The sequence below is a fragment of the Haemorhous mexicanus genome, chromosome Z (assembly GCF_027477595.1).
Source record: "Haemorhous mexicanus isolate bHaeMex1 chromosome Z, bHaeMex1.pri, whole genome shotgun sequence".
Lineage (NCBI taxonomy): Eukaryota > Metazoa > Chordata > Aves > Passeriformes > Fringillidae > Haemorhous > Haemorhous mexicanus.
Genome location: NC_082381.1, coordinates 29,882,360 through 29,896,881, shown reverse-complemented (window position 1 = coordinate 29,896,881; position 14,522 = coordinate 29,882,360). Strand labels below are relative to the sequence as shown.

Below are 14,522 nucleotides of genomic sequence, written 5' to 3'. Positions count from 1 at the left end.
AGATTTTTTTTTCTTTCCCCGAGATTCTTCTAAGATGTAAGAGAAGTCTGAGCCTGAAAACAGTTTAGCCCAAATACATGCACTTGCATTTTCTGGAGCTGCAGGCACAAACCCAAGGAGTTCCTACAATGACAGACAGTAAACTTTCCCTGAAGCATCTTTCAGGTAACCAGTTAATTAGGTGTTATGGTCACAGGGCTGAAGGATGTGTCTGTATGTAAGAGCAGGGAAGTGGAACCCAGAGAAAAGCATTGGGGTGGGAGGGAGGGGGAATGAACCTGTCAGAGGCAGTCTTGGGACAGTTTGATAAAATGTCTGAATCCTGAACAGGCTGATATAAATCTTTGTGTAGCTGTTGAGCCTCCCCACTTCAGCCAATACACCTGTGAAGACTTCACTGCAGACTGAGAAAGCTTTTTAACGTGTCAGGGGTGACACGCACATAAACAACCTGCTGGTGACTCTTGACACTTTTCTGCTCGAGTTTGCAGGGCCCCGGTGATCCTCTCCCCTCCCGGGAGTGAGGCGAGGGGTCCGGAGCATCCAGCAGGTCCCAGCGGGGGAGGGCAGCGTCCCCGAGGCGCAGGAGCTGGCGGGGACAGCAGGCAGAAATGACATCGGGCAGAGGGGACACCCGGCAAAAGTGGCACCCGCCAGAAGTAGCACTTACTAAAGGTGGCACACGGCCCTGGTGACACCGGGCAGATGTGACACCCTGGCTGGGGAGGACCGGGGAAGCTGCGCTGCCCTGCGGCTGTCCAGCCGCTCCCGAAGGCGCGTTCGGGGACCGCAGAGCAGGAAGGAGGAGCTCCGGCTGCGCAGCCGCCGCCGCCCCGGGCGTCCCCCTGGGGCTCGAGATTTACTCCCGAACCTGCTTCCAGGGCCGGTCCCCTCCTCGGTGTGCGGTGACCCCCTCCGGCCATCTCCGCTTCCCCTCCTTCCTGGCGCATCCCTGTGCTGGCGGAGTCACATGTTTGGTCTTTGATGCCTTTAATCCCACCCTCAGCGCCCGAGAGGGAGGAGAGAAATTCGCGGAAGAGAAGTGAGCCACACGCCGAGAGCAGGATCCCGGCGGGAGCGGAGCTGCGGGAGGGAGGGAGGAAGGAGCGGCCATGCGGGGCTGCCCAGCGGATCGGGTAAATCTCCCGCTCGGATCGGGGAATGGCCCGCTGGGACCGCGCTGTCCCGGAGGATCCTTCCCCTGTCGGGGATAAGAGGGCGGGCGGTGCACCGAGGCTCGGGAACGGGGAAAGGGCACGAAGTTATGGCTGATGAGCAGCCCCAACTGCTCATCGGGGCTGGGCTTGGCTGCTGTGGCTGCGGCACCCGAGCAAGCAGGGAGGTGAAAACCCTCCAGGGATCGAGGAGATGTTTCTGTGCTCGCTCCGGGGATATGCCTGTACGTGGTGAGGAGCGAGGGCAAGTGGCCAGAGCCTGGCCGCGCCCCAAGAAACGGCCCCTCCCTTAGGGAAGGTGAGTGGAACTCTCAAGGGAACGGGGAAAAGCCAGCCAGCTTCTGCCCTGAGCTTGGTGCCACCCGGAGGAGCCCTCGCCCGAGGTTAGAAGCGTGGCCAGAATCTCTCTGGTCTGAAATCCGGGCAAGGAGCTGAGGACTGGGCACGCTGAAATGCCCTCTGTGTGTGTCTGCAGGAGAGCAGAGAGTGGAGGTGGGATCATCTTTTCTTATCTAACGCCCTCTCCTCTTTGACCATCCCTACTGAGGTACCTGTCATTAATCCCGGTGCTTTACGGGTCACCTTGTGCTACCTGGCAGCTCTCCCGAAGGGAACGAGGAGCACCTAAGAAACTCTGATCAGCCGAAGTCGCTGATATTTAGAATCAAAGGCTGTTGAGGAAATCTGCAGTTGTGCTGTGATGCAGCAAAACATGAATCGATGCTGATGTACACTACAGGTTCCTGGGCTGGCTTCTCTCCTGCAGTCACTAAGAAAATAATTTATGTACAATCATTAGGACACATCAGGTACAATCAAATAACAACTACTGGTCTCTTACCATTAAGGTTCCTCTGATGGTTTTTTAGCAGTTCTTGCTGGGATGGTTTGGATTTTCTAGGGAGCCCAACTCCCAGTTTGGCATGGAAGTGAAACAATCAGATCTGTGGTTGCTTGGCTTCTGCTGGACACTGCTGTTGTTAAGGGGGGCCTGACACACTGCAGAGATATTATCTGGCACCTGACCTACTGAAAGCTGTCAGAAACCAGAGGAATTGCAGATGAGAAAAGCTGGCCATCTGGCCCAGTAATAGGGATCAGCTCATGGCAGGGACCTCAGTTTCTGGAATTTGAGGATATCTGTACAGTCCCTGTCAGCATGTCCATATGTTACAGGAGATATCTATGGCTCCTTGGGAAGCTTCCATTGCCTTCCTCAGATTTGAGCAGGATGTTTGTCACAGCGCCACAAAGGCCTTGTCTCTGTCAGAGAGGGTTCATCAGCAGGGGAGCTGGTCCTGAGCTGGCGGCTCTTTGCATGGTGTTAGGCTGGGATGTAGAAAAGCTTTTCACACAAAGGTTTCAGCTTGGGTGCTGCTATAGGATCAAAAGTGTAAAGTACCGCTTGTGTGAGCACCATTACTCCCACCACTGCTATGGCCCAGTTGGGACTGTGACAGCCCATGACATTTCAATGACATTTTCCAAGAGCCTGCCTTTGTTCCCTCTTTCATCACTTTATAGAGAGATGACTCCATGGCTCTGACCAAATGACTTCATCCAGCTGTTTTTATGTTAGGAAACAAATGGCTTTTCCCACTGACACTGAGAAGAAGTGTAGATAGGCCAAAAAGAGTAATTTAATAATGTAATTGTACAGGAGTAGTTTTATCTCTGTCTCATGGTGCAGGAAGGAGAAGGCAGATGGTCTCTCTTATATTCTAGAGGAATCTAAAATTTTGCAGCTTTGAAACACATAGGAAACTTTTTTCCAGGAGCAATCCAGCAGATTAAAAGCAAAACTAGTGACATAAGAGAATTCATGTGAACAGTCTGATTGCCCTGATTTTTGTGTAAGCTTCTGAAAGCCAGGCTGTGAGGTGTTCAGGGCAGCCAGAGAAACAGAACAGAAAAGCCAAATATGCCAAAATCTAACTTGTGTGAAGGTGAATGGTTGCTTAAAGTGAGTGTGTGTGTATGTGCATACAAATATATTATGTTTTTATAGGAATTCTAGATATAGAAAATTCTATATATAGAATTTTCAGTTTAAAATTCTAGGCATATACTTTTAAATTACATCCTTTTAAATAAGAAGAAGGAGTCAATGGCTCAATTACAACATGTAAATGTTGCTTTTCCCATGTATTTCACAGGGTCTAGTAAGGAGGAGACATCTGAGAGAAACAGACACGCACATTACCCTTAGCATACACAGGCCCTTAGTGCAGGTGGTTTTGTTATATGGCTTCACACTCATATGTGGGGAGGAGAGTGAAAAAAAACACATTTGGAAGTGTGTGAGTAGCAGGAGGGAAGCATATGTGCCTCCGAAGAGGTAAAAGTTTGTCTCTCCAATATGTGCTAGACTAAGATACAAGAATTCTGGTTTTGCTTTGTGGCTGTGATCTAAACATTATTATGTCACTGTCACCGGAGACGAGCACCTAACCTTTAATGGAAAGGGATTTCCACACCTTGCCTGTTGTTACATGTTTGAAGCACAGTAACAAACACGCTAAGCCCTTTAGAGCTTGGTTAGGTCAGAGTTCCTATGTGCTCAAAAAGCCCTAGGGGTCCTTTGCTGGAAATTAAGTTTGGCACATCTGTCCTCAATGTTCCAGGACTATTCTGTGATGTGTCCACCACAAGGGATTCCACAGGGGCCTTGTATTTTAGCTCACTCAGAGACTAGTCCCCTGCTTTCTATTTTCTCTGTCAGTTCCTATTTCACTAACCATCCTTTTTTCTTGCTTTCTGGGCTTGGACAACCTGTACAGGTTTGGCAGCAATGGTCCCAGTGGTATCCTGCAGTCCAGGGAGAAGAAGGCATTGGAAGTGAAGGACTGAGGGCATGAGTAGTGCAGGAGTGCCCTCTTTCTGCAGCAGTTATGTTCCACCGAGCCTGGCAGTTCTGTGGGAAGTGGTGCCATTGGTCCAGCCCTTTCATCCACCTCCTCACCCTGACTGTGGTGACTTTCGGTGTGCTGGCCCCTTTGATCTGCCACCGTCTCCTCCACTCTTACTTCTACTTTTGGCGCTGGCACCTGAACCCCATGAGCCAGGAGTTCCTGGAGCAGAACCAGCAGGAGGGCCAGGATGCCCTCCATTACTTTGAGAAGATGCAGATGCCAAATACCTCCGAGGCCTCCAGCAGTGACGTCTTCCAGCCCTTGCTGCTGATCACCATTATTACTGTGCAGAGGCAGAATGATTTCCACTACGTCTTGCAAGTGGCCTCCCACTTCCACCGCCTCCTCCAGAAATGCGGGGCGTGTTGCCAGAGCCACCGCGTGCTCCTCTGTAACGTGGAGTCGGACCCCAGCAGCCATCAGATGTCAGGCTGCTGAGCAGCCTCTTTCCTACGGTCAGTCATGACAGAACTGGAGAGAATCCTGACCCCGGCCTGAACCAGTTCGAGAAGGAGAAGCAGGACTACGTCTTCTGCCTGGAGCAGTCACTGTTGTTGTACAGCCCAGAGTACCTCCTCCTTGTGGAAGATGATGCCGTGCCAGAGGAGGAGATATTTTCTGTCTTGCAGCACTTCTTCTCAGCCCGGTTCTCCAAGCCCTACCTCAGAGACACTCTCTACTTCAAGCTGTACCATCCCGAGAGGCTCCAGCGCTGCTTCAGCCCCGAGCCCATGAGGATCCTGGAATGGCTGGGCCTGGGCATGTTCCTGGGGCCAGTGCTGAGCTGTGCGTACTGCCAGGCCGCGGGGCGGGCGGGCCCCGGCTGGTGCCTGGTGGCGTTCTTCGCCCTGTACAGCATGGCCCTGTCGGAGCTGGTGCGGTGGCACTACGGGCTCGAGCTGCGCCGCCTGCACCCTGCGCTCTACAACGTGGCGCCGGCCAGCGAGGGCTGCACGCCGGCCATGCTCTGCCCCGCTGCCTCCGCCCGCCGGGCCTCGGGATACCTGCGGGGGCTGCGCTGCCGCCGAGGCTTCGCCAAGGACACCGCCCTCTACTCGCTGCTGCGGGCAAGGGCGAGAACACCTTTGTGGTGGAGCCCAACCTGGTGCGGCACATGGGGATGTACTCCAGCCTCCGACTGAACAGTGACCCAAAACTGCTGTGAGCTGCTCCTGCCTTGCCGCACACAAACACCCAGCACACTCGCCATGGGGCAGAGGGACAGTGTGCAAACTCGGAATCTGTGCTGCTTGCACTGGGCATCCTGTGTCTCCACCTTGGTAAAGAATAACTCTCTCTAAAAGTACAAGTTTCCTTAAAAAATCAGCTTTTGTTCATGGAGACCCTATTTAATACAAACTTGGAACTAACCACCATGCACAACCTGGGAGGTAATTGGAGGATTCCAGCTCACTCTCCTTAGCCATTCCCAAAGAAAAGCTCTCACACCAACATGCATGGTTTTCCTGCCTACTCTTGCTGGACAGTGGTTACAAAAATCCTCACCTTAGGGCAGCAGAAATGTTGGACAAAGTGAATGTTTCAAATTTAAGCTGATGAGGAGGGGAAGGCCTTATTTCCCCGTCCTTACTAAGGTCTCATCTCTGACCTGTCTCTGTTCCAAAGCTGTGGTTTTGAGCAGACCCTTCAAAAGCAGAAGTGGTTTGCAGGAACTTTCCCACAAATTCTGCCTAGATACTTCAAAGTTTTGAAGTCTCTTTAGTTACTGTCTCCCTATCTGCACCTCCACCATTCCCACTTCTTTTGCTTCAACCAGAGGCTCTTAAAAACAAAACCTCTGCTGCTTCATTAAAGGTCACCTCTGAGAGTAGGGATAGGAAAACAGAATCACAGCCACTGCTGTCACACAGATGGGCCCCAAAGGCACATTTTCATTGATACACGACACACATTGTACATAATGATTGCTGTGGGTTGGGATCATCACTCATTGTACTGGATCCATTAAAAGAGGTCTTGTCAGCCATTGAATAAATTTAGACATTCAACATGAATTTACCTTGACTTTTCCTCAGCACAGAGGCAAAGGAAAGATTAGATCAGGTGGTGCTGTTGTGCAGGATCCTTGTTCATTCCAGAGCTGTAATTCACAGCTCAGCTGGAGTGGTTCGTTCACTGCTCCTGGCAGAAAGCAAAATACCTGTGAGAAGCAAACACAGTTGTTCACAAGAACAATCAATAATAGCACAGCACATCAAGGGGCCACTGACAGTGACCATGTCTCCTGGTTGTTAGGCATCTGGGAGAGGTACTTTCCACCAGGGCTGTGGGCACAGTTAAATAGAAAACCTTACAGATGACAAAAGACCTCATACGGAATGAAAACAGGCAAAAATTGGGCATATCTGATGAAAAGCCTGCTTTGGCTTTAGTTAGCTTCGAATCAAATTCATTTCAAGGTGGCATTTGGTTGAACTATTTAAAAATATTCCTTCCTTGGAATGAACCAAGAAAATATTTTTTGCTGAGTTTAATCAGTGGGGGTTATTTGGTTTTTTTCTTTTTGGAAACGGATGGGCTCTGCTTTGAATTTTCTTCTCCCAGCTCTCTCCCAGGGGATTTATGCCTTAAGCTCTTAACAAGTCTGATTGTAGGGGAGAAATACCTAAAGCTCTTGAGAGATGAAACCAAAGAAAATTGCAACCTCCCTCTGTCAGCACGGTGGGTATCAGTTACACAGGACAAAAGGTTAGCTGACTGTAGTTAGTGCAGGTTAGCTGAGAAACAGCATCAGAGCAGTGCTTTGCTCTCCAGTATTCAGCTGGATACCTTCAGAACATCTTTGGAAATTAGAGTAAAACTTCTTGTGGGTTCCATGCCATTCCAAAGGCAAGGCCTTTAGGCCTCCTGGTAGAGGACACCATGAGAATGGCACAGACAAAACCAAATTTTGTTCCTAGCCACTGGAAGCCCTGGAGATGCCAGGGTAGTCGCACAGTGGCAGGTGGGCAAATCTCTCCTCTGGCTTCACTGCACTGGAGTTTGGGTGTCGGGTTTGAGTGTCACTATGTATTTATTCCACCAAGTGCCTGCACACGCAACTGGTTTCTGTATCTACAGCTGTGAATGTTTCAGTGCTTGCTCTTCTCTCTTTTATATCCTTGTACTGTACAAATCCAGGACAGTGCTCTGTTCTTTCCATTCTTATTCATTCTTGCAAAGAAAATCTCACAGTAAGAAATGGGAGAGAATGAAAAAAGGAGGAGGGGAAAGCAAACAAGCAGGAAAGCAAGCAAGCAAGCAAGCAAGAAGCTGTATCCAGTTAATAAATGTTTTGTTGTGAGGAAATTATTTATCCATTTGTCTCAAAGTCATTTTCCTTTTTGTCCAGTAGTACTCAATTTGATCTTTCAAAAGTCCCAGAGAGATCAATAATTTCACTGTAGCTGGAAATTAAGAACATGAATTTGAGGCATCCCTTCTAAACCAGAAGACAATTTTCATGGCATAAGAGGTGACAGAATTTGACTGCGAAACCAAGCAATGTGAAGAGGGCTCTGGTCTTTGACTTGTCAGTGTGAGAGTTTCAGATAAACCAGCTGAGAACAAACTCCTTTGTGCAAGAAGCAGGTTAAGAAATTCTTTTTGTCCTTCTGGGACAATTTCCTAAAGTGTACAACTCACCTTCACAACAGAGGTGCTGCTTTGCTGAGCCTCAGGAAGCTGTTCTGAGTTATTCAGGTACTTGCACAGTGCCCACCCTGTCAATGGGGCATCCCAGGAAAGGGCTTCTGTGGCTGCCTTCCAATCTCCCAGAAGCAGATTGAGTCTTGTTTCTCTTTTCTGTGCTGCATATTTTACTAGAAATTAGAAGTCAGGGAAGTGCACATCACCCTCAGAATGGAGAATAAGAGGCTACTGTGAATTCTTAATTCCTGTTGGATTTTGTTCTGCAGTTCAGGCTAAAAATGCAGTATTCAAACACCCCAAAGCCTTTTCCGTCTCTTTTCACTGAGGGGAGTGGAGCTGAGCTTCCCCATCTCAGACTAAAGAAGTTCAAAGCATGGTATTAGCTCCCTGAAATGTGCCCTTAAGAGCTTGGTTTCTTTCCCTTTAAAACAAGCTTAGTGACTATTTTTGAAACAAACACCATGGATTTGCTTGGGTGTTGGTTTGTTACCAACAGTTTGGACATTTCTTCAATGCAGCAGCTGCTGCTTGCACAAGAGGAGTCCTTCTTGATGGGCCATCAGCAGGACCCGAGGCTTTATTGTCCAAGACAGTTCAGGGGGAGTTATTAACTTGAACAAAAGCCTACATTTGTTTCCAAAGATGCAGGCAGAACACAGGACATAAACTGACAGGTCTCTACTAGATTAGGAGCCCAAGAGGATTTTCTAACTCCAGTAGGCATCAATGTCTTACTGAGAGGGCACTGCATTTGAAGAGAGAAAAGCCTTCCTTCCTGTGGTGAGGAGCTGTGAATCACCAGATTGGGTATTTCAGCAGCAATTTGTCTGCATACAGGCTGAATTGTTTGATGGGGTGGGTTTTTCGGGGTCGTGGGGTTTTTTTGTTTGTTTGTTTTGTTTTTTTCTTTTTGGTTTTGGTGGTTTTTTGGTTGGTTGGTTTTCGCTTTTTTTTTTTTTTAACTAAATTTATTTACAAGCAAACTTTCCACAAAATAAACAACCTTTCCATAAAGACTCTATTAATAGTCTCTTCTTTCTGTTTCCCACTGTTTGTTTTCCTGATTGGCAGATCCATCTTTCCTTACCATATTTGACAAAGAAAGATACTCCCATGTTCATGCATTGGCACAGATGTTATAATTTTGATCCAACTCCACTCAAAGCAGGTCTTATTAGACCAGGTTTCTCAGGCCCTTCTCCAATCAAAATCAAGGCATTTTAACAAGGACCTGAGGTAAAATCAGGCTTTGAGTGCTGGAATTTAACCTTGGCTTACTTTTGTATAGAGAGGGTACATATTTCACAAAATAAAAAAGGTAATTTTCTGAGAAAGAGAGTTGTAGTTACAAAGGCATTGGCAGTTTCTCTCCCAAAGTCAGAGTTTCATTTGGTGTATTTTCACACCAGCTTTACAGACATCATATCCAAATTCAGCAGATGGCAGGGCCCAACATGTGGCTGTGAATAATCTTCAGGAAAACACAATCCTGCCAAAAATGCATGGAGAATTAGGTACTCCATGGTCTGTGCTTCTTCACTTCATGTCTCCATTCTGGAGTAACTTCATTTCCACTGATTATCTGTCCTGACAGCTTTGGGAGAATCCAGCCCATCAGCCAGTTTATCCACATAGCTACAGGCTAAGGGTCAGCAACATCAGTGTCCCTTCCCATGGCTTTGTTCTTCATGGCAAGCTAGAAATGCCATGTTGGTGGCTAGGAAGCTAGGAATGACAGTGATTTTTAAATTCTGATGAAGAGTTACATTTTTTTGTTCTGTTTCTAAGCCTCTGGGCAGCTGTGCCTACTTTCTCTTCAAATTTCTGCCTTGGTGTCCAGTGTTCCTGGACAGAAACCACATCTACAAATGGTCCTTTCAGCAAGCTGGTCCAGTTCAGACATCTGCTGTGGTTTGTATTTTGCAAACTTGCTGCAAATATTATCATGCAGCACCTAATTGTGCTTTTTGGGTGGATCATGTACTGCTCAGATAAACAGGTAATAAACAATTAAATGTCTCCCTTTCTGGAAGCCAAGTGTTTACCTTTTTGCTTTTTTAAAAACAAAATGTTGTGTTAGTTGTTTAGTTAAATGTAATAAGTGCACTGCATTCCCCTAGTGATGCAAATTTAATCCTTCGATTATTTAAGGACACACAAAACCACTATAAGATATTTTTTTAGAGGCACAAGTACCCCCAAAGTGTGATTATGTGTGATGGAAGTATGTACTCTTTCCCACTGTAATTTTAATGTCACTGTTATTTCTGCACAGTATGATCAATGTGATGGGTCTGCATACTAACTGTGACATCATCTACTATAATTCTTCCTTCCATTTTCTGACTTGAAAAGGCTCCCATTCCTAAATTAAGTGAAAAAGATCATATCCATTCACCTTTTTTTCCCTGTGTCCAAAAAATCTCTGTGAGGACCTGTAATCCTGTGCTTAGAGTACTGGGTTGAAGGGTTAGAAGGCCTAGAAAGGCACACACCAGCAATTATCCATCTGGAAATACATTTCTATACTTCTGAAGAGTTAAGAATGCAAGATGGGCTGCAGGGGATTGTTTAAAGTGTATCTAACTGTCTGATACTGCTTTTTTTCAAGAAGACTCCCACAGTTTTTTGCTAATAGCCTGTGAGGCCATATCACAGATGACACTGAGTATAAAACACTTCCAAGAACTTCCTTTCTTTATCAGCTTCTAGCCAAAGCAGGAAGAACAGGACCTAAACTCTGACTTTGAGGAAGAAGACCACCATTATGGCACCTTCTGGTTCTCAAGATATTTAATGAAAATTATTTTTAATCTATATTAGATTGTTGTGGTGCTTCTGTTGTGGTGGAGAAACTTTAATACACCATGGGGTTTGTCTCTCTGCTGGGATGGGAGAAATGGAATGTAAAGCAAACACTGTAAAGCAGGGAAGGCTTTATGTCCATGTCATGTGCCATAGCTTCCTTCAGAAAAAAACCCACAGATCAGGAAGGGCAGCATGGAGGAAAACAGAGGAACAGAAGCACAAGGCCTTTGACTGGACTGCACTGTCAGCTCCTTCAGAGGCTTCTCTGCTGACTGGCAGCCTGGCAGGCTCCGAAGGTTTCCTACACGCACTGACCTTGGCATGCAGCTGCACAAGAGAGGCTCAAGGAGGAAGACAGTGCTGTGGAGAGAGAAATCAGGGTCTCACCTGTCTCCTTCTAAAGGCCAAAGGGTCACTGCAGCAGCCAAACAGAGAAATGACGTCATTCTCCAGGCAAACACTGGGTCTCTCTGGTAAAAACATGCCAATGTCCAAGGCTGCAGATGGTGATGTTCCTGAGGGTATGACGCTTGTCCAGCAGTCCCTGTGCTATACTTCCCTCCAGGAGTACTGGCCTGCAGGATGGGGAGAAAGAAATTAAAGCAAATAATCAAATCTGTAGGCCTAGAATTGGTGAATGATAGTAGTGTGGATTCATATAAACTGCAATGCTGATACACCATCAGGATTTTTGACTAAAAATTTTGCTAAGTAATTTAAACTATAAAACTTAAAGTTACAAGGTGCTTATTTAGCTTCAGTTATAAGATACTATGTCATGGTCTGAGCCTGGCAAAATGCCAGTGCTTCCATGAGAAAACCTCTTTTCCTGGTATCTACTGTGAGATGTGATCAGAGACAGAGCAGAGCAGGCTCCAACTTACGATTGAAAGGAAAAAAACTTTATTAACATAAAACTACAGGGAAAAAACACACAGAACACAGGATGAAAACCTTCCAAATTTCCTCCTCCTCCCCCCACCAAATTTCCTAATTCCGTTACCACCCTTTGGATAATCAATTCTCAATTCTTTGAGAAGAGAGGAGTCCCTCTTGCACCACAGACTTCACCCAGGAAACAGTCGAAAATTCTCGTGTTTCCGTGTCACGTGTGGCACCGCCCGGAGAACATTTTGCCATCGTGACCTCTTCCTTCCATGTCCAGTGCTCTCACCACTGCACATGGACCAGAGCTGCTTCTAGGGTTTTTCCCTTTAAGGATGCTTTGTCCAGTTCCAAAAAAGAGCACAGTCTCTCTCCTTTGGGACACCTATCCCCCCCATGTTTCACCCCCTGGGGCTGAGGGGTCTCTTGAGCATAGATCATCTTCCTCTTCTTCATCTTCGAAGACAGAGGGCACCATCACCACCCTCCTCACCCGTCGTCTCTGTTCACACACTTTCACTTCACCGCACTCTCCTGGCTCTGAGCCCTTGCCTCCCCCTAGAATGCAGTCTCTGTGTCACAGGAACTCAAGGGTTCTGTCCATAGCTATCCAAGAAAAGTCCAGCCAAAAGCCACTCCATCATCTCCTCCCACCTAGAATTCTTCTCAACTTCTCTCAATCTCACCAACTCCAGGAGGAGTTTAAAAGAAGGAGTTTAAAAGGAGTTTTAAAAGAAGGAGTTTAAAAGAAGGAGTTTAAAAGAAGGAGTTTAAAAGGAGTTTAAAAGAAGAACAGGAGAGTAAACAGCCCAGTTATGCCAACTTTTCTGCTACTTTGGAAAGAAGTATCCGATTTTTGGGCGGTCAGTTATGAATTGGGAGTCACTGACCACCAGGAACCAACAAAGAGACCCTTGGGACAGAAGATCACATGGAAAGAGTGGAGGAATCACATTAATGATTTGGGAAAAATGATTGAGAGATATATGTTTATTCCAGGAAAATCAATGATTATGTACATAAACTATAATATATTAATAGAAGTTTTTCTATATCAGCATGCATGGTATTTCAGAGGAGATATCCCCTTGTGCATCTGGCTGAATAAAGAATGCCTGCTTCTTAGTGCTTAATTGTTGTTAAGGACTTTTATTTTACCAGTTTGTGGCAATAACTTGACTCAGAGCAGATGAACTAAACCGCCTAATCATCTTGTGGCAATTTTGCCACTACTGTATTTGTGTGAGCTTGTGCCTTTATAAAAGTTTATTTGTATGGAAAATGTACAGAAGTTTTCCTTGTACAGCTCTCAGCCCCTCCCCAGCACACACATGTGTGCACACACACACACACAAACTCACAACACCCTTTAAGACATTTTTATAAGAGGCATTTGTTTGTGATAAACCTCTTGTTGGAAGCAGTAGCTGTTTCTCACTACCTGAAGAACAAGAGCAGAAGAAATTTCGTCATATACCCAGTAGATAATTGTCTGGTTGGATCAGGCTTGGCAGAAATTACTTTGCTTCCCCACATTCAGCCTTAGAGAGGTCTGAGCTTTGTTCACTGAGAATGGGGAAGACGAGGGCAATTCGAGGAGTCAAAAAGAACATTAACAGAGTTGCATTTTGCCCATAACTGTTGCATCTTCAGCTCCAAGGAAGCTGTGAAGGCCCATGTGTTAAAATAACTCACAGCTCAGAGAGAGGGACAGGAGTGCTTTGCCTGGGTGGCAGAGATGTCGAATCTGAGTGCAACAAGGCAAGGCGATGGCTGGAGATTTAAATGCAGCACAGCACCACCAGCACTGACTGCTGTCATCATGATGTGATGACTGATACTGACAGTTTTCCTTTCCTTTTTTCTGCAAACCAAGGCTTTCAGTGTTTTGTGTTTGTATTAATGAAAAGGATAGCATTTAGGTTTGTGGTTTAATGCAGAGCAAAGCAGTGTCCAAATTTAACTGATGTCATTTTTGCTTTGATGACATTTTTTTCTGTCCTAAAAGTCTGAAAATCAAGGACATATGTTTGGAAGTGCTCAGAACCCAAGGTCTCTGGCTTTGCTTTGGTAGTAGCTGAGTGATCCCTCAGAGCCTGTTTGCTTTGAACTGAGTACGCAAAGATGTGAGCTTTTTCGGCCTCTTTTTTTAGAGAGAAAAAAATCCCCCAGACAAAAATCTAATTCAACCTGTGTTGAATTCTTTAAAGAATCTGACTTACTGAAGGAAGTAACATTTTGTGATACTTGTGGTATCAGAATGTACAAAATTTACAATTCATTCAAACACTTGCTAATCCAGACCAATAATGCTCTTATTAATGTTTTAACACAGTTGATAGAAATAAAGTTACTTGAAATTTTTGCTTTGGTCTTCAATGATATTTTTTATATGAGAATAATCATTTAAGAGAGGAACAAAATGCATTTACACAGTTCTAGTACAGTTTTTATCAACATGCAGATCCTCTCATTTCTCTTCTCTAACTTAAGCAATAAAGCAAACCCCCTGCTTTTTATGCAGCACAATAGCTCTACTATTTTGGTTTTTTTTTTTTTTCATTATCTGAAATACTCAGTTGTAATTTGCTTTGTAGCATTCTTTGTAATTGTGGGACTGAGAAAACAACCTGAAGAATTTTTCCCAACCATAGAACATATATAGAACAGCATTAGACTCTTTGTCAACATTTGTATTTTGCTTTATATACACCATTATTAAATCTATACTTTGTAAGATATTTTACCAAGCAGTTCAATTACAGCAATTGCTTTTCAGCAAGCTAGACAAAGAAAGCACTTGTTTAGGAAAGCAAGTTTTCCACATACTCCTTGTGCATTATTCCCCCTGAGTGAACTCCTTGTGGTTCAATAATTACAGTGTAATATAACAAAACTATCAGCTACTGTATAAGGGTATAAAAGGTTGATTTATTAAAGTTAACTCTTTCATTCCAGCACCACTGCTGTATCTGGGACTACATTTTCAAGTGTGCTCACATTTCAGTGTGTCATTTTCTGTCACTTACTGAGGGATCTTGGACCTCCCAGCACCAGAGGAGCACCCCAGCAGGGACTTCACCAGGCACTG

At 45.6% G+C, this 14,522-nt stretch overlaps 1 protein-coding gene across 1 annotated transcript; it reads left to right on the top strand.

Annotated features, from left to right (window-relative positions):
- Window positions 1-834: 834 nt before the first annotated feature.
- LOC132341851 (post-GPI attachment to proteins factor 4-like) lies at window positions 835-7,396 on the top strand. Its single transcript, XM_059873946.1, is given in 4 exon segments — window positions 835-1,136; window positions 3,956-4,507; window positions 4,510-5,152; window positions 5,155-7,396. Coding segments are annotated over 3 exon segments (1,182 nt in total). The 5' UTR covers window positions 835-1,136; window positions 3,956-4,066; the 3' UTR covers window positions 5,253-7,396.
- Window positions 7,397-14,522: the final 7,126 nt, after the last annotated feature.